The sequence below is a fragment of the Hippocampus zosterae genome, chromosome 4 (assembly GCF_025434085.1).
Source record: "Hippocampus zosterae strain Florida chromosome 4, ASM2543408v3, whole genome shotgun sequence".
Classification (NCBI taxonomy): domain Eukaryota; kingdom Metazoa; phylum Chordata; class Actinopteri; order Syngnathiformes; family Syngnathidae; genus Hippocampus; species Hippocampus zosterae.
The window spans coordinates 25417894-25436599 of NC_067454.1; the positions used below are offsets into that span (position 1 = coordinate 25417894).

At 44.0% G+C, this 18706-nt stretch overlaps 2 protein-coding genes across 3 annotated transcripts in view; both read left to right on the forward strand.

Moving 5' to 3' along the window:
- LOC127599791 (uncharacterized) overlaps nucleotides 1-18706 on the forward strand; it is a 149257-nt gene that overhangs the window by 64960 nt on the left and 65591 nt on the right. The window lies entirely within an intron of this gene.
- serinc4 (serine incorporator 4) overlaps nucleotides 1-18706 on the forward strand; it is a 30462-nt gene that overhangs the window by 1419 nt on the left and 10337 nt on the right. The window contains exons 1-3 of one of the 2 annotated variants that reach the window (XM_052063961.1): nucleotides 8518-10054; nucleotides 14884-15051; nucleotides 16366-16544. In XM_052063961.1, coding sequence (XP_051919921.1) covers nucleotides 9935-10054; nucleotides 14884-15051; nucleotides 16366-16544 — 467 coding nt within the window. In that variant the 5' untranslated portion in view covers nucleotides 8518-9934. Of the gene's footprint in view, nucleotides 1-8517; nucleotides 10055-14883; nucleotides 15052-16365; nucleotides 16545-18706 lie in introns of those variants that run through there. The other variant, XM_052063962.1, reaches the window with a different exon arrangement.

Below are 18706 nucleotides of genomic sequence, written 5' to 3' on the forward strand. Positions count from 1 at the left end.
TGTTACATTCATCCATCCATTTTCCGAACCGCTGAATCCTCACTAGGGTTGCAGGGAGTGCTGGAGCCTATCCCTGCCGTCTTCGGGCAGTAGGCGGGGGACACCCTGAACCGTTTGCTAGCCAGGGGCACACAGAGATGAACAACCATGCACGCTCACACTCATATTTTGATGTATTTTTATGCTTCAGGAAACAAAAACGCCTCTCTTCTTACAAAATTTTCTAGGTTGCAAATTTCTACCAGAACCGACTAATTTCATAAGTAGAGGTACCTCTGTACACATACAGCGTATTGCTGTAACTGGTCACAAGAAATAGTAAAATAAGAAAATTGCTGTAATACACCCCTATTTGCTCTGTGTTACAACAGAGACACCATTGACTGACTGATGCACCCATATGCGCGAAACTAAAATGGGGTATACCGTAGTTGCAGTTCAGTCGTGCCTCATTTTGTTGTTCAGTAGCAACATTATACAAGCTTACCTTGAATATAAACAACCCAATTGAACAGATACAATGTCACAAACATGCAACATTGCTCTTTCCTTGATGAATACCCATTCTCTCATCAGTGTGATTTCTTTGCACTACGTCATGTCACTCCGATACAGTAAACGGATTATATTTCTATGTCAAACCACCTGTTTACAGCTCTCAGCTCGAACGATACAGTTACAATGAGCAGAAACCGTGTCAATGGGACTAATACTACCGTAGTTATATTCTGATGACAAATGGTTGATGAATGGATTGTTTCTCTGGCCAAAGCTTGGATTTGAGCCAATGGTTATTGTCGAGTTCTATTGAAACCATAGATTGAACAATGATTTGCTGCCTCTAATTTGCTTTTGTTTGTCCTCACTGGCACTTCCCCCTTTCCCACAAGGCAGAAGAAGCAATTATCGGACAGTGAAAGGGGCCCCCAGGAATGCTGAAGCATGAGTGGGTGATTGGATTTTTCGGAGTAACATGTAGTTGTTACTGGGACAAAATAATTTACAACAGTTCTTGGTGGAGTGAGCCACCCTGTTCCGTAGATATTAGGTGAAGTATTGAACGGGGTCGGATAGTTTGTTTCAAATAAATAATATAGTAAATAGAGTAAAAATAAGAGTTAACATCCTTGTCATAGCTAGCTAGCTAATTGCTGTAGATGACGATTTATTTTCATACATTCACATTCATTCTCACGGAATCTGGATCTGTAGCCTACGTTGGATCAGAGGTTCTTCCTATTTTGCAAGAAATATTACACTAAGACCACTGATTAATTATCCTGATTCTTTGTTATTAACATAGTTCATATAAAAAAGGGGGAAAAGAACGTTTGTCTAGTCAGGATGTGCCTCATGAGTGCAGGTGACATGGAGGAAGGTTTGGAGAAATGCTAAATATCCCGGAATTAATTGCCTCTGAATTCAGTTCCGCAGGAACTGAATTCAGAGGCAATAAAACTGAAACTGAAATGTAAAAACTGAATATTTTTTACATTTCTTTTCATGCACTTGTTCAGCGAACCCACTGATAATTCCACAACAAGGTAATTGTTTAAAAATGAATTAATGGATGTTCTTGATGTCCTCGTGGACGTGCCATTTCCTTCTCAGCAGCCAGTTTGGTGGAAGGATGTAAGACTTTCACCTTCTGTGTTTGCTAGTCTAATCTTCTTAGCTGAGTGTGGCCTCTCTTTTGTTCCGCTGTTCCCGGAAAGTAAATGTTGGCATGGATTCTGTACCCTTGCTTAATACCACTTAAAGCAATTGGTTATTGAACAGCCATATGAGTGTTCACTTCCTTTGCGACACTGAATGTGTCAATCTAGACATTTATTATAAGATAAGATAATATATCCTTTATTCGTCCCACACTGGGGAAATTTACAGCCTCCAGCAGCAAGAATGTATGTAGAAAGAAGAAAGAAGAAAGAGAAAAAAAACAACAAACATCTTTCAATTAAATGCAATATGAACACAAAATGGATAAATCGCAGTACTATTTACAATTTTCCTTCACATCATTTAATTATTATTATTATTATTATGATTGTTATTTTTTATTCATCAGCCTGACAGCAGTCGGTAGGAACGAGCGTCGGTATCTCTCCTTCTTGCAGCGCGGGTGTAACAGTCTCTGGCTGAAGGAGCTACCAAGTGCTGTCAGGGCGGGCTGGAGGGGGTGGGAGGGACTGGCCATCATAGCTTTTGGCTTAGTTAGCATCCTTCTGTTGCCCACCTCCTCCAGAGTGTCAAGGGAGCAACCCAGGACAGAACTGGTCTTCCTGACCAGTCGCTCCAGTCTCTTTCTGTCCCGGGCTGAGATGCTGCCTGACCAGCAGACAATGCCATAATGGATGGCCGAGGCCACCACCGAGTTATAGAACGTCTTAAGGAGTGACCCCTGAACCCCAAAAGACCTCAGTTTCCTGAGTAGGAAGAGTCGGCTCTGTCCTTTCCTAATCAGGGTGTCCGTGTTTGTAGACCAGTCCAGTTTGTCGTTCAGAAGAACACCAAGGTACTTGTAGGAGGTCACCCTCTCTATGTCCATACCCTGGATGTTCATCGGTGCTGGTGAGGACTTTTTCCTGCAGAAATCCACAACCAACTCCTTAGTTTTCCTAGGGTTGATCTGGAGGGGATTCTGCTGGCACCAGTCCACAAAGTCCTTTGTCAGTCCCCTGTACTCCCGATCGTCCCCTTCTGTAATGAGGCCAACAATCGCAGAGTCATCGGAGAACTTCTGAAGGTGGCAGTTTGGAGTGACGTGTCTGAAGTCCGAGGTGTAGAGGATGAACAGGAATGGAGCCAGAACAGTCCCCTGCGGCGCTCCAGTGTTGCAGAGAAGCCGGTCCGACTCACAGCTCTGCAATCTCACGTACTGCGGACGATTTGTGAGGTAGTCTATGATCCATGCTGTGAGATGGTGGTCCACTCCGGCGTTCTGCAGTTTGCCTCCCAGCAAATTGGGCTGGATGGTGTTGAAGGCACTGGAGAAATCAAAGAACATGATTCTCACAGTGCTCCCAGCCTTCTCTAAGTGTAACAGCACTGAGTGGAGGAGGTAGATAATGGCGTCTTCCACGCCGATGCCAGGCTGATAGGCAAACTGCAGCGGGTCCAGTGACAGGCTCACCAGCGGTCGAAGGTGGGCGAGGATGAGTCTCTCCAGCGTCTTCATCAGGTGAGACGTCAGCGCCACCGGTCTGTAGCTGTTCAGCTCCTTAGGGTGGGGGTTCTTGGGCACTGGGACCAGGCACGAAGTTTTCTCGACCGAAAAGCTCTCTTCTTCTCCTTCAGCAGGGTCTTTATGTCAGGATTAATCCATGGTTTGTTGTTGGAAAAACACCGCAGAGTTCTGGTGGGTACGGTGTTCTCCTCACAGAAGTTTATATAGTCCGTGATGGTGTCAGTGAGTGCATCAATGTCCTCCCCATGAACCTCGCTGAAGAGTTCCCACCTGGTTGTCGCGAAGCAGTCCCGCAAAGCATCTTCAGCTTCCGATGACCATTTCTTGACCATAAGGTACATACACAATGATTTCCATGACTCATTTTTAAGTCAACGAGTATCAAAGCCCATCAAGGATGAAATTAAGAAACAACATAAATCATTCGCAGAGGTTTCAAATCCAGGTCCAGAGAGTAAGAACTCTGCCACAGTTTGGCTTTAGTCACAGATGCTTCTACTCAACTGACAGGTAAACGAGTTCCGTGAGCTGGTCGTTCATTTGCCTGAAAATGTATCTTTGAGCTAGTCGTTCTGCACTTACGCCTAACTGTAATGTAACAGTGGGACTAATTTCAAATGATTATCAGTTATATTGCCCGGGACATGACCAGTTGGGTTTTGTGCCACAAACACAACCACTCATGGTGGAGTGAGCCATCACATTTGAACTCTGCCTCCACGAGTTAAAATGCTGTTAATATATTTACGGATACTCATTTTTTCCCCCTTCCACACTTTGGGCTCCGCTTAGGCAAGTAGCCAGCACAACGTACCCTTGCCAGCAAGAGCCAACAAGCAATACAGTGACCTGTGAGATACAGCCTACTGTCAATCGTAAACCGGTCTGTTGCTGAAACGATCCGAACACGAACCAAGTGGAGTGTGGATCCCAAAAATGCAGACTCAGATAAACCGCGTTACAAAAACATATTTATTTATAGAAAACCAAAGTACAGACAAATGATAAACAAAAAGCGCTGGCAACAACAAGCCAAGAAAATAGGTATGAACAGAGAAAGCACTTGCAAACTGCAAGGCAAATTTGACAACCGAAAGTACTCAAAACGAAATGGCAACAATCCAAACACACGAAACTTAGTCGTCCAAAATGACTTGAGAACGAAAATACAGACTAAACAAGAATCTAGCGAAACAAGAGCGACTGTAAACATGTGCAAGAGGTCTATGAAATATCACTTGAGCATAAACAGCGAACAATGGCAATAATCCGACAAAAGGCAAAGGAGCCAGGAAGTCCTTAAATATTTGCCTAGGCTTGATTGGAACAAAACAGAGGTGCACTGCTGAAGAGGCTCCACTCCACCTGGTGCTAAAACAAACAAACAAGCAAAAATACATAGACAGAGCAAAACCATGATGCGAGCAAGATGACAAAAGCTAGCCAGCAAAAGCGTCCATAGTTGCAAAGCTCAGGAGGTCATCATGATGACGCCAATGAACCAACAGCATATCGAGGGGTTGAGGGCTGGCCCACTGGCATGAGACAGGGACAATTGCTAAAAAACAACCTGATTTCAGCAAGAAGTGTGTACAGTTTGCTATAATCATTTATTTAATTGTTTGGGACAGTTGCGAAAGCATGTTTGCCGCTTATCTGTGACCACGGACATGCAGTGTGTGGCTATGGCTTTCACTTGATGGAAAAGGAGCCCTTTTTCCCCCCAAGATTATTATTATTATTATTATTATAAATGATAAAAATTAATTATTGTTACTCTTTTATTTAGCATGTTTTTGATTGTGTGATCGTCTGTGAGTGGCCTTGTAGCAGTACAGTCAACTCCCACATACTTGCCGTTTGGCACCCACGGACTAACATATTTTTGTTTGCATAATTTGTTTCAATAGTTTTTTGGGGGGAGTTTGTAAAAAAAAAGTTTAAAAAATGTCAGTGCTTTTCAATGGGTGTCATTTATATATATTGATGCAGCTCACAGCAGTTTGAAACCACACTCTTGTCTTCTTTGAGCCTTCAATGAGTGTAACATAGTTTAGCAACAGAGCGCTGTCTGCAACGGTGAAGGTTATCCTCACTGAAAGGAGGACTAAACGACAGGATTATCCAGACGCTCTGCCCTGCACACTAACCCAAATCTAATCTGACTCTCTTCTTGCACTCAGCGCTTTTAAACGGCGAGCAGACACACTGTTTATATTACACATCACAGAAAGCAACTTGATACGTAGTTGACTTATTTTCACACTTTTAAAAAAGTGTGATCATTGGAATGCTCTATTGAAAAATTTTATCACTGTCAGCACAGTTTGTGCCAAACAAAACCTACAGTACTAAGGCTAAAGTAGGCTATTCATTAAATGAGATTTTTTTTAAGTGCCTTTATAAATTAACTTATAAATCCATGAACAATGACAAGTGTGGTCTGTGTGTACACAGCAGTACACAACAACACTGTATGGAAGTGTTAATACAGTCATAACGGTCGATCACGTTAAAGCTAAGTACCATCAAATTTTTAATGTAATGAAGTGTAATTTGGAATTCCCTCTCTATTCCTGTAGGTGGCCTTAGAATGTCCACCTGGCGTCAGTGACACGATTCTATTCTATATTTGCGGGTCAGGGAGAATTCAGCTTCTGCGTGTACTTAAACCAAAGAATGTAGTGTGAAGTCTGGACCCTATTTCACTTGGTCGATTAGCAGCCCCCGAGGGGTTTCCTGGCCCCACCAAGTCTGGGGCCCCCTCCACGGGACATGCTTTTGCAGTTGGACCTCATAACCTTTGGTGCCCTCGGCCCCACCAAGTCTGGGGCCCCCTCCACGGGACATGTTTTTAAAGAACTGGCTCTCATAACCTTTGGTCTCCTCCGGCCACACGAGTCAGATGACATGTTACTTTCTTTGTTTCTGGATTTGCATGAGAGGCGTACCTCCCCGCCTCTCATTATCATATTGTCTCTATATAATCTCATGAATGTGTTTCTTCGGGGCGGCCTGATAATATCTGAGACTCACAGGAGCCAGAATCGATTCCACTCTGACATCGGTAGAATAAAATCTTTTCCCAATCAGCCGTGGTCCCTGAAGTGCTCATTCGTCGGGAAACAGCCACCGATCACCGAGTGTTTTTGAAGACCAGCGAAGCAGCAAACACCATATACCACAGTAACAATCTGATTTCAATCACACTGTTCTCAACAGCAAAAAGAGCACACTGCTCAGCAACAAATTACAATCAGAGATGGACACTTCATTTGTCCCTAACTGTATGTTTGAGGCTGATTTAGAAAATGCCTTTCCTTTTTTCCCCGAGCACATCAAGTTTTGAGATCTTTTCATTTTTGGTTTTTAAATTTGACCAAAACGGCTTCGAGGAAATTCTGGTCCACCATCCGACGTCTCAGGAGGGGGAAGCAGTGCACCACTAACACTGTGTACAGTGGGGATGGGGCGCTGCTGACTTCGACTCGGGACGTTGTGAACCGGTGGGCAGAGTACTTCGAAGACCTCCTCAACTCCACCAACACGCCTTCCTTAGAGGAAGCAGAGCCTGGGGACTCTGAGGTGGGCTCTCTTATCTCTGTGGCTGAAGTCACCGATGTGGTTGAAAAGCTCCTCGGTGGCAAGGCCCCAGCGGTGGATGAGATCCGCCCGGAGTTCCTCAAGGCTCTGGATGTTGTGGGGCTGTCCTGGTTGACACGCCTCTGCAACATCACGTGGTCAACAGGGAGAGTGGGAGACCGGGGTGGTAGTCCCTCTTTTTAAAAAGGAGGACCGGAGGGTGTGTTCCAACTACAGAGGGATCACACTCCTCAGCCTCCCTGGTAAGGTCTATTCAGGGGTGCTGGAGAGGAGGGTCCGTCAGGAAGTCGAGCCTCAGATTGAGGCGGAGCAGTGTGGTTTTCGTCCCGGCCGTGGAACAGTGGACCAGCTCTACACCCTGAGCAGGGTCCTCGAGGGTATGTGGGAATTCGCCCAACCAGTCTACATGTGTTTTGTGGACTTGGAGAAGGCGTTTGACCGTGTCCCTCGGGGAATTCTGTGGGGGGTGCTTCGAGGGTATGGGGTACCGAACCCCCTGATACGGGCTGTTCGGTCACTATACCACCAATGTCAGAGTTTGGTTCGCATTGCCGGCAGTAAGTCGGAATCGTTTCCAGTGGGGGTAGGACTCCGCCAAGGCTGCCCTTTGTCGCCGATTCTGTTCATAACTTTTATGGACAGAATTTCTAGGCGCAGCCGAAGCGTTGAGGGGGTCCGTTTTGGGGGCCTCAGTATTGCATCCCTGCTTTTTGCAGATGATGCGGTGCTGTTGGCTCCTTCAAACGGGGCTCTCCAACTCTTACTGGAGCGTTTCGCAGCCGAGTGTGAAGCGGATGGGATGAAAATCAGCACCTCCAAATCTGAAACCATGGTCGTCAGTCGGAAAAGGGTGGAGTGCCCCCTCCAGGTCGGGGAGGAGATCTTGCCCCAAGTGGAGGAGTTCAAGTATCTTGGGGTCTTGTTCACGAGTGGGGGCAGGAGGGAGCGGGAGATCGACAGGCGGATCGGTGCAGCGTCTGCTGTGATGCGGACGTTGTATCGGTCTGTCGTGGTGAAGAAGGAGCTGAGCTAAAGGGCGAAGCTCTCAATTTATCGGTCAATCTACGTCCCAACCCTCATCTATGGTCACGAGCTATGGGTCGTGACCGAAAGAACGAGATCCCGGATACAAGCGGCCGAAATGAGTTTTCTCCGCAGGGTGTCCGGGCTCTCCCTTAGAGATAAGGTGAGAAGCTCGGTCATCCGGGAGGGGCTCAGAGTCGAGCGGCTTCTCCTCCACATCGAGAGGAGCCAGATGAGGTGGCTTGGGCATCTGATTCGGATGCCTCCTGAGCGCCTCCCTGGTGAGGTGTTCCGGGCATGTCCCACCGGGAGGAGACCCCGGGGAAGACCCAGGACACGCTGGAGAGACTATGTCACCCAGCTGGCCTGGGAACGTCTCGGGATCCCCCAGGGAGAGCTGGAAGAAGTAGCTAAGGAGAGGGAAGTCTGGGCTTCCCTGCTAAAGCTGTTGCCCCCGCGACCCGGCCCCGGATAAGCGGTAGATGATGGATGGATGGATGGAAGTTTGACCAATAAAACTTGAGCAATATGAATTCTACCATGTGTTGTAATTTATAGCTGCGGCATTTCAGAAAAACAAAACAAAACATTCATGTCATGTGCTCAAGAAAACGAAGACAGATTCAGAATCAGTATTTAAAAAAAATCTGAAAATGAACTTGCATTTCTGATTAAAAACATTTGTTAACATTTATTGACCAATATAATCAACAAGTCATTACCGAGTAGGGTCCCATATAGTCATTGGCCTATTTCGCAAATACTTGGACTAATCCGTTCCTTCATTGTTCATTCCATGAAGACAGATCTCTGCTTCCGTATTTGTTTGTGAGTGGTAATGCACATGATAACTCGGGGGATTATGGGTGCGTCCTCTTCATCTGAGCGACATTGCACTGTGCACTACTCTGAGAGTGGCTGACTCCAAATTCACAGGCTGGGTCCCCAGAAGGCCACACTTTCAGTCACATGAAGCCTGTTCCGGTGCGGTTCAACTACACTTGGTGTCCAAATTCATATGAAGCCTGTCCAAACTTGCCACGCTTTAATACGGAAGTTGTACAAGGAAACGTCTTTCAAGGTATCAAAGTGTCTTTTTAGAATTTGGAAACCGCATCTGCCGTCGAGTTGCGGCAGAAGTGACATTATGTGGCCGAAAATTTGGCCTTCAGAGAACGCATCCTGTCAATTTGGACACGGGGCTTATGTGTGTTCGGAGAGGCCCAATGTGCTCCGCCGCCATTAATTTCCGAATACAGTCTATGGTCGAAACCAATCACCTGCTTCCAGTTGTGCTACTTGACACTCTGACGCAGTCTGTACCCAGTTTGAGTGCCTGTTGCGCGCAATGGCACTTGATTTTTGGTACACTCTGAATTTCCAAACTGCAAATTGGAACAGCGCATCGATTTTCTGAACAATCAGAGGTGAATGCTCTGAGTGTATTTCTGAATGCGTGCTCAGACCTGTGTGGCGAACTCACAAAGGTTGGAGGCTGACAGTCGTTACCATTTTAAAATGAGGTAGGGTCATTTAATAAAAAAGTGAAGTATTTGCAATCCCCATGTTCCGTTCGGCTGCCAGAGGGAGGCAAGGTGGGGGGAAGGGAAGCGAGGGACAGATGGGATTGACACATGGTCCCGGTCAGCTTCCCGTTCTCACCCCCTCCCGCTCAGATTCTGTCTAATCTGCCCGGGTAGAATCGGTTGAGAGAATAGGGGGAGGGCTCTGGCCATTCGCCTCCACCTCTCTCTCTTTTCTGGCAGCACCCAACAGAGCCTCAGAGCCAAAGCATGCAGGATGTGCGGGGGAAAAAAGGGGACTTCTTCCTCAGTGAGGCTGTCCTGAGGGAGCTGATGTGATCTGAAGTGGCACTCATGCTGAGGTTTTCACTTGCGGAGAATGCAGCCCAACGAGAGTTATTGCTAATCCATCACAAGGAGAGCGCAGGCACAACCTGCTGCAGGACTCAACTGCACATTTTCTTTCTTTCTTTCTTTATTTTTGATTATGATTTCATATCAAGAGCTTCGGCCTGTTGTAACGTCTGGCTTTTTTAAGGATGTGACAGTGCGAACTTTGGAGACACTCTGAAGAAAATCGGTTTCGGGGTGGAAATTCATGGCCAAATGCAGAGTCGTAGTGGGTGACCAAAAACAGTTCGGTGGCACAATGTCCGCCAACCAGGGCATGAACCGTCGCAGTGTCTACAATTACTTCCTCAACATGGTGGCCTATCAGGTGAGAGCTGGCGAGAAGCAGCATATGCTGGCAGTGAATATAGCTGGAGTTTGATCAAGAGCAGAATGTGATGCAGTCACGGTTTTGGATGAACTTTTTAAATGATTTATATGGTTTTATCCAAGAACTGTAATAATTTCAATCAAAATATGAAACCGGTACAATTATTGTACATAATTTTTACTGTATATTTTTACAATTATGTAAATCACTAAAAGTAGCGTTGGTGGTGACAATATTCAATTGGAATTATTACAAATGCTTGATGTCTTAACAATTGAACACAGACGGATGAATTTTTCGATATTGAACGAGGCATGTAGATTCAAACCCAGATCCTCTTGGGAGGCAAACACGCTCACCTTATGTTCAACTGGAGCCCCCTTTGAGCAACTCATTTGTCCAGATTTGTTGGAGATTTTCATGATAAAAACGATGATGGGTTCATTTTAGGTGGTTCAATAAACAAGGTCTTCCTCGGCCTACATTGCAAGACTCAAAAGTCAAATGTATCTTTTTAGGACACATTTTTTAGGGTTTCAATATTGATTTCATCGTTGTATTGACTGTCATAAACTCATTATTCCGAAAAGAAAAAAAAACATTTCAGCAGGTTGAAGCCAATTGTTAACAATTAGGCCCAGTTGTGGTAGACAAGCGCCTGTGAGCTCGGCATAAAAACAGGCACAATTTCAGGTTCATGCCATGGGAAGTGAGGTCAACAGTGTTTGGGACCGTGATCTGCCTCACTGGGCGTTTTGGTGCAAAGCCCCCGACGCATCTGGCAACTTGGTGACAGGAAGTGGTCTGCACTTGGTGTAAAAAGGGGCTCATGTTCATTTTTATGCGGTGAAAAATCATTCTTTGTGAATTTGGTAGACCGCACTGCCCCCGTTTTTATGGTTTCATAGGTTTTATATCAATACATTGGTTAAAAATTGAGAAGTTCATGGCAAAATTCACAACAGTAAAACGGTCATGACATTAAAAAAAAGAAGTTCAAATGATTTCCACCCGTCCATTTTCTGATCAGCTTTATCCTCGCAAGGGTCGCGGGGCGTGCTGGTGCCGATCCCAGCTGTCTTCGTGCAGTCGTGCGGGTGACACCCTGCCACCCTTGTCTTGCCAGCCAATCACAGGGCACAGTCATCCATGCTCACACTTACACATAAAGACAATTTGGAGTGTTCAATCAGCCCGCCATGCATGTTTTTGGAATGTGGGTAGAAACCGGAGTACCCGGAGAAAACCCACGCATGCACAGGAAGAACATGCAAACTCCACAAAGGCATCTGGGATCGAACCCGGTACTTTTGGACTGTGAGGTTGACACGCTAACCACTGTCATGTAATCATGCAATGTTGTTGTTTTTAATTGTATTTTTAATTTAAGAATTGGAATTGAGAACCATTAGGAACCGGAATCGGAGTGTTTTTCTACTTCCGGAATGTCGAGCCTGATTACCTCACAGTAATACCGTTTGTTGGGCTTTGACATGATTTTCTGATGAAGGATGGGAACATCACATTTCATCCGACTTGGAGAGCTCGCTGCTTCAGAGAAAACCAAAAATCACCATCTTGTCTGAGTTACCAAACACTGCGTGTTCAAGTTGATATTATACCTTATACTTATACAGGTAGACAATTACGCACCACCATCCACACAACACCACCACCAAATCATGTTGAACCACGAATGAACATGCTAAAAATGTGTTGATATGTTATAATTGATTACAATGGTAGACTGGCAAAGCTCTTCGAGACTTGAGCGAAGGAACATGTCAAATACTGGGCTAACTAAACAATTCCTTTGAAGAATATTAATCTGTACGTAACTTACTTTAGTGGCTGGTTCAGTTTTGTGTACCAAAACTTTACAGCGAGCAATAAAAACAAACAAACAAATAAATAAATAAATAAATAAATAGCCTTACCTAAGTGCATCTAATTGAATTATTTTCACTTGGTATTGTCTAAAAACATCAATCTTCAGGCGACAGCTAGCAGAGTAAGGGAAGAGTCAAAGCTCTCAGACAGTGGAATAAAGAATGTTAATTGATTTGTTCCCAAGCTATTTTCAACATTTTAGAATGGTTGAAAACGCTTGACAGACCGATAGTCTTGCACGTTTTCACAGATAAAATATTTCACATAAGTGAAAAAGTAAATGGCTCCCTCTCACCATGTCACTTGTGTTATCTCATTCTCTAGTTAATCTTGGACATTGTTACCTTCTGGACTACACAACTTTGAAAGAAGTTCTTTCTGTCTTGATATGCTGCCTTGACAATTTTCCAAAATGTTTTTGATTGCACAGCTCCAAATCAATTGCTTGTTTGATTTTTGCTTGGCAACATACAAAGGAACACCAACTGGTCATTTGAAAAACATTGCATCCCGCAAAATGTTTTTCATCTAAAATCCTAGAATGATGACCTACCTGTACCTACCCACATGTCGACCACGATCCAGTAATTTTTACACCAGTACTCAATCTGAACTCTATTTTCATCCATTCCCCTTTGTGATCAGGGAATGGATAATCTTCTCTGCCTTATCCATTAGATTATGACTAACACGTGATGTGTGTATCTGGACACATTGCGCTAACATGCCTTTATTGATCATGCACTGTTCTCTGGGCGACACACTTGTCTGAGGTTGGTGTTGGTGCTAGTTTGAGTTTAACATTTTATATTGCTAACTAAAACACATTGTCATGTAAGCATTATTGTGTAATGGCATAATATAATACTACTAGAGTAATTTAAATGCTTACATCCATCTATCGTTTTGATCTGAATATTGGGAAAGTTTGAAACTGGATTGACGCCCAATCAATCCCAGAACTGACACACAGACACATTCAGCTATTTCCACTTGGATTCATATGAAGGGCAATTTGGAGTTTTCAGTAACCTGACCATATGGTACACCCTTTTAGATTGTCGGAGGAAATACAGTACTAGGAGAACAAGCACACAATCACATGGAGAAGATTCAAACTGCATCCATTTTCTGATCCACTTTATCGCTCACACGTGTCGCGGGCGTGCTGGAGTCCATCCCAGCTGCCTTCGGGCAACAGGTGGGGTGCACCCTGAACTGGTTGCCAGCCAATCGCAGGATACACATCGACAAACAACCATTTGCAATCACACTCACACCTCGGGAGAATTTAGAGCACTGGAGTCAAAGTCGAGGCCCGGGGGCCAGATCTGTCCCCACACATCATTTTATGTGGCCTGCAAAAGCAAATCAAACATGTCAAGTTCCATGATGCTTGCTAAAGTCTGAACCAAAATGTTTAATTGTCATATGTAATCGCCAATAACAGTCATTATTCTTGATTTCTGATTTTAAAAGTAGTCACCCATCCATTTGTTGTGCGCGGTGTATGTAATATGTGGAGGTGATTAAACATTTATAATGGTTGTAATTCCCAAGATTCATAACGGCCCTCCTTGTCAAACTGTAACGACAATGTGGCCCGCGACAAAAATGAGTTTGACACCCCTGATTTAGAGTGTTCCATTAGCCTGCCACGCATGTTTTTGGAATGTGGGAGGAAACCGGAGTACCCAGAGAAACCCCACGCATGCACGGGGAGAACATGCAAACTCCACACAGGAAGGCCAGGACCTGTAATCAAACCCATGACACCAGGCAACCACCGTGCCTCCAACGCACAAACTCCAATTAGAAAAGTCTCTTGCTTAAAGGCAAGATTGTGGAAATTGTTCTGACCTTTAAGAATTGATATCCTCCATTTAATCTTCACAATGGCCAGGATATACTGTGCAGGAAACCGCATTCATGTAATGAATGCACAAGGCTGATTCATTAAATGACAAAGACTCCACACAAATGACATGCACATGAAGAAAAAGAATATATGGCAAGTGTCTTCTTGACCTATCTTGAATTTTCTTGGTAACACGCACATATTAGCAGCTTGGCATTCAATCAAATTAATTTGTCCTTCCCCTGAGCTGTCACTTTATCATGTTGGAAGCGTATGTCCTAATAATCCAAGGATCGGAGTTGTCTGGGGCTTTATTTCCCTGGCAGGGTAAATCACAGAAAACAGGTCAGTTGTTTGGGACTAGGCAAAGTATGGCTCAGATCCTCCTATGAAGCTGACCAAAAATTGTTCTGTTAAACTCGACGCAGGAACAATTAATAAAGGCCACACCCATATAGAAGCAGCCAAGTCACAATAAATAAAATGATCAATCAAACTCAACTGATCTGAGGCGAGGGCAAGGGAGGAAGTTGGCAGCCTGAGCTAGACGATGGCACACCGTGGCCGCATAAGTCGGCATGAGGGGCCAATTACGAATCCATGGGGTAGCCCTGCGATTGACTCGGGCCACTAGTTCCTACTCGGAGTGTCCATAACCAATGAGTCCTACAACGGCCCGAACGTAAAGCAATTACAGTGGGCACGGCCGGGCTTTTACTCACATGACGTCTGTCTCAGAAGATCACAAGTCATCTGGTGTGCCAGAATTAATTGGTGGCAGGCCAATGATGGCCCGCGGGCCACTTGTTGGCCATTTTGCCCTACCGTGCTTCTGCCTCGATGCCATGGTGGAGAAGTTCCAAACCAAAATACACTTCCTGCATGTGACGTCATCACTCATTTGGGACATATATAAGAGTAACCTATACAGTAAGTGTACAGGCATCAGGCAGCAAACGAATGATTCCTTGGAATGTAATTATTGGGAACCCTCTCTTTAAAAAGAGTTGGTTTCAGATGTCCATTTTCTTAATCGAGCATATTGATGGAGTATTTGTGTGTGTTCCCTCCTCGCCAGATCTGCTGCTGCTGTGGGCCTGCTCCCTGCTCTCTCTGCTGTGCCTTCTGTCCTCCAGTCAAGTCGTCCACCAGCACTCGGGTCATGTACACCATCTTCCACGTCATGAGTTGCGCTGTTTCCTGCCTCATGCTGTCGCGCACCGTCTCTGAACTCGTCAGGGAAAATGTGAGTACCGGATGCAACCTTTTTGTGTTCTTCATCAATTTGGCCCTTAAGTTTGCACGCGAGTGATACTCTATCATAGCCTTCACTATGCTTGATTGTTTTACAAGTTTGTAAATGATTCACGGCGGCCTGGTAGTCCAGTGGTTAGCACGTCGGCTTGACAGTGCAGGGGTGCCGGGTTCGATTCCAGCTCCGACCTCCCTGTGTGGAGTTTGTATGTTCTCGCAGCCTGCGTGGGTTTTCTCCGGGTGCTCCGGTTTCCTCCCACATTCCAAAAACATGCATGGCAGGCTAATTGGACGCTCTAAATTGTCCCTAGGTGTGAATGTGCGCGTGGATGGTTGTTCGTCTCTGTGTGCCCTGCGATTGGCTGGCAACTGATTCAAGGTGTCCCCCGCCTACTGCCCGAAGACGGCTCCAGCACCCCCGCGACCCTGGTGAGGATTAAGCGGTTCGGAAAATGGATGGATGGATGGATAAATGATTCGCATTTCTTATCGATGGGAAATGATTTGCAGATCGCAAGAAGTGCAGCGTTGTACTTTTTATATACACAATGCATTTGGGAATCATGCATAATTGAGTGATCGCTGATACAAGACCAGTAATAAAAATTCTGCCACTTCTTAAAAAGGAATAATGTTCAAACAGTGTAGTTACTGTAGATGAGTTATTTTTGTTATTATTGACAATGTGTTTATTTTTAATAACTACAAATTACAATTGCATGAAATTGCTCTATTTCTAATATTTTTAAGATCTTATTAGCTACATAAATTTGATTCCTCCTTGTCAGCCAAATTTGATCTTTATAATCTCTGCACAGCTCTTGTTCTCATGAAATTGCACAGGTCAACCAAACCCCCACCCCCTTTTTTCATAAGTATAACCTCCTCACTAGCAACCGATCTCATAAAGCAGCAAGAGAGACAGAGTAAGAGTCCATAGCTTTCAACACTACAACACTATCACCATATTAAGTCCGACACTTTTATAAGTCACTCTACAAGGCTTGTAAATAAGATACAAGGACATTTTGAATGACGCATTGTTGGACTAGGCCTGAAAAGAAAGCCTTTTGCGGAATCGCTCCTTGTTTTGTTTCCACACCGACGTCAGCCTCAAGAGGAATGAGGGCAAGAAACAGAAGATCGAACGGAATACTAATTGCAGTCAAGCCTTTGAGCAACAACTTTGCCAGGTTTTTATGTTTTATTCAGTGCGGCCTGTATTCGTATTGGCCTCCGCCGCATGCAAGACTGGAAATGTGCTTACGTGGAGAGGGATGTACAGTACTGTTTTTCTTTGTTTCAGGTGCCTTTCTTCAACGTGGTATGTGATCAGGCACATGGTGGGGGTCATTGTGAGATGCTTGTAGGCTACTCAGCAGTCTACAGAGTCTGCTTTGGCACGTCCTGTTTCTACCTAATGATGGCCATCTTCCTTGTTGACGTCAAGTCTAGTCAGGACTACAGAGCACTCATACACAATGGGTCAGTGCTGTTGTTCATTTCGTCTTTGGTTCTTCAAATATGACTACTTAAAATCTTAAAAGAAATAGAAATACGAGTGATGGGAAAATGAAGTTTGAATTCTGCTTCAAGAACCAGTTGTAACATTTTTTTGACTCCTTGAGATCACTCCGTTGGTTTTAAATAAAGGAGTTTGTGAAATGGCAAGTCAGTGTACGTTCCGCACAATGTTGAACAGAGAGTGCCATTTTGAGGAGTCAAAAAAATGCAACAACTACTTCATGAAGCAAATTTAAAGCCTCATTTGCTCCATTATGAGGAAATACTGTAAATATTCAAGTTGTTAACATAATGGTACTCTTTCTAAACTTTTGAGTGACCATGTCAAAGTGTTCAATCTTTCAGAACATTCTGTACAATTTGTTGTCTCTATCAAGGAACTAATCAGCAAAAGTCAAAGCAACTGCTTGATTCTTGAATCAACCAAACAGTTTCCTGGTTCAGCAGTTCTCTTCATCATGCTAGCCCCATTTTGACATTTCGAGACCCAACAAGTGATCAACACAACTTCGCCATTGCGAAGCTTGACACACAGAGAAGTGGCCACAGTGCCACAGAATGTCAACAGCAGGTTGCAAGAGTGAGACAGAGAAACTGGAAGAGTCAAAGAAAGGCATTGAAGTGAGCATCCTTAGAAATGTATCTGTCGCTTCATGGCGCAAAACAGAGGGCTTGACGTGCAAATAATTAACAAAACAAAGCAAAACAAAACACTTTCAATATAATAATGTAATTAGATATGGGCAATGGTTTTTCCAGTAAACTAAAACATTTGGACTTGAGGAAGTTTGTTTGAAGTCTTGTTGCTGTCAACCCGTCTTGAATTTTAACAACAGTTGATGTTAGAATGCGGTCTTGTTTTCTGTGCCTTTCCTCTGAATCCACCCTCTTGACCTCGACTCATTCGCTGTAAAACATAGGTCTCAGACTCAAGGCCAGGGCACCAGATCCGGCCCACTACATCATTTTAGGTAGCATGCGTGTCAACTTACATTATCCTTGCTAAAATCTGTCATGAAATGTCAAATTGTCATGTATAGTAAATCATGTTGAGATTTAGGAAAATTGTTATTACCCTGTTTGCAGTCACTTTGACAACAATTGAACAGAATGTTAACTGATTTCAAAACTAGTAATCGGTCAATTTGTTGTGTAGAAGTAATGAAACAATGTGATGATTCAACATTTTTCGTAACGGCCCTCCGAAGGAAGACATACCTCCAAAGAGGCCCGCGACTAAAATGAGTTTGACACCCCTGTCGTAAAAGGTTTTCTTTACTACAGTCTATAAGGGGAAAGTGTTTGTACCGGTACATCCTGCTCACCTGACCTCCAGCTGGGCTATTTTAAACTCTGTTGTCAGACTCTCTGCACCCGCCTGGTCGATTAGAGCTGTGACGTGCTATGGATTAGGTTTTGACATGCTGGGTTGCGGACCATCTCTGAGGTTAATCTGCTCAGCGTAGTCTTATCTGGGCCATGATGAAAGATTTCAGCTTCTTTGGCAAAGGTTATGGAGCACATGGTGGTCTACTGGGGGGAATGACCTAGTGCCCTGATGGTAACTTTTCAACAGGACAAAAAAAGTGTCATGCAGAGTTTGCAGTTAAAGGCTGTAGTGTTTTCATTTGCAAACCTTTTCATGAGAATGAAGGTTCAATACAATACAATACAATACAATACAATACAATATACATCTTTATTTATCATCTGTAATTATGTGATACAGTACTGTACCAGAAATGCTGCATGAATATCAAATACCGGTAATTCAGTCATAGAATGTGGTTGCTTAGCAACTCCTTATAGCCATATCGGATAAATGTTTTTTGTTGTAGTTGATTCAGTTGCAATTTGCTCTGCATCAAGAAAAAAAAAGACGATCTACAAATATGTATTTAGGGGTTGGTTTTCTAATATTAGTGTTCTTACTTATCTTCAGTTCAGTTTTTTTGGCTTATTTCGAATAAAGTTTATAATGAGGCCATAAACCGTTTATAAATCATTAGCAAACTTTAGTATTTTATTTCTAAATAATGACGTTCGTATAAATGTAGAGTCAGTATTAGGCCATGATCGTCTCGTTTATTGATAATCAGTTCTGTTTAATTGATCATAAAGCA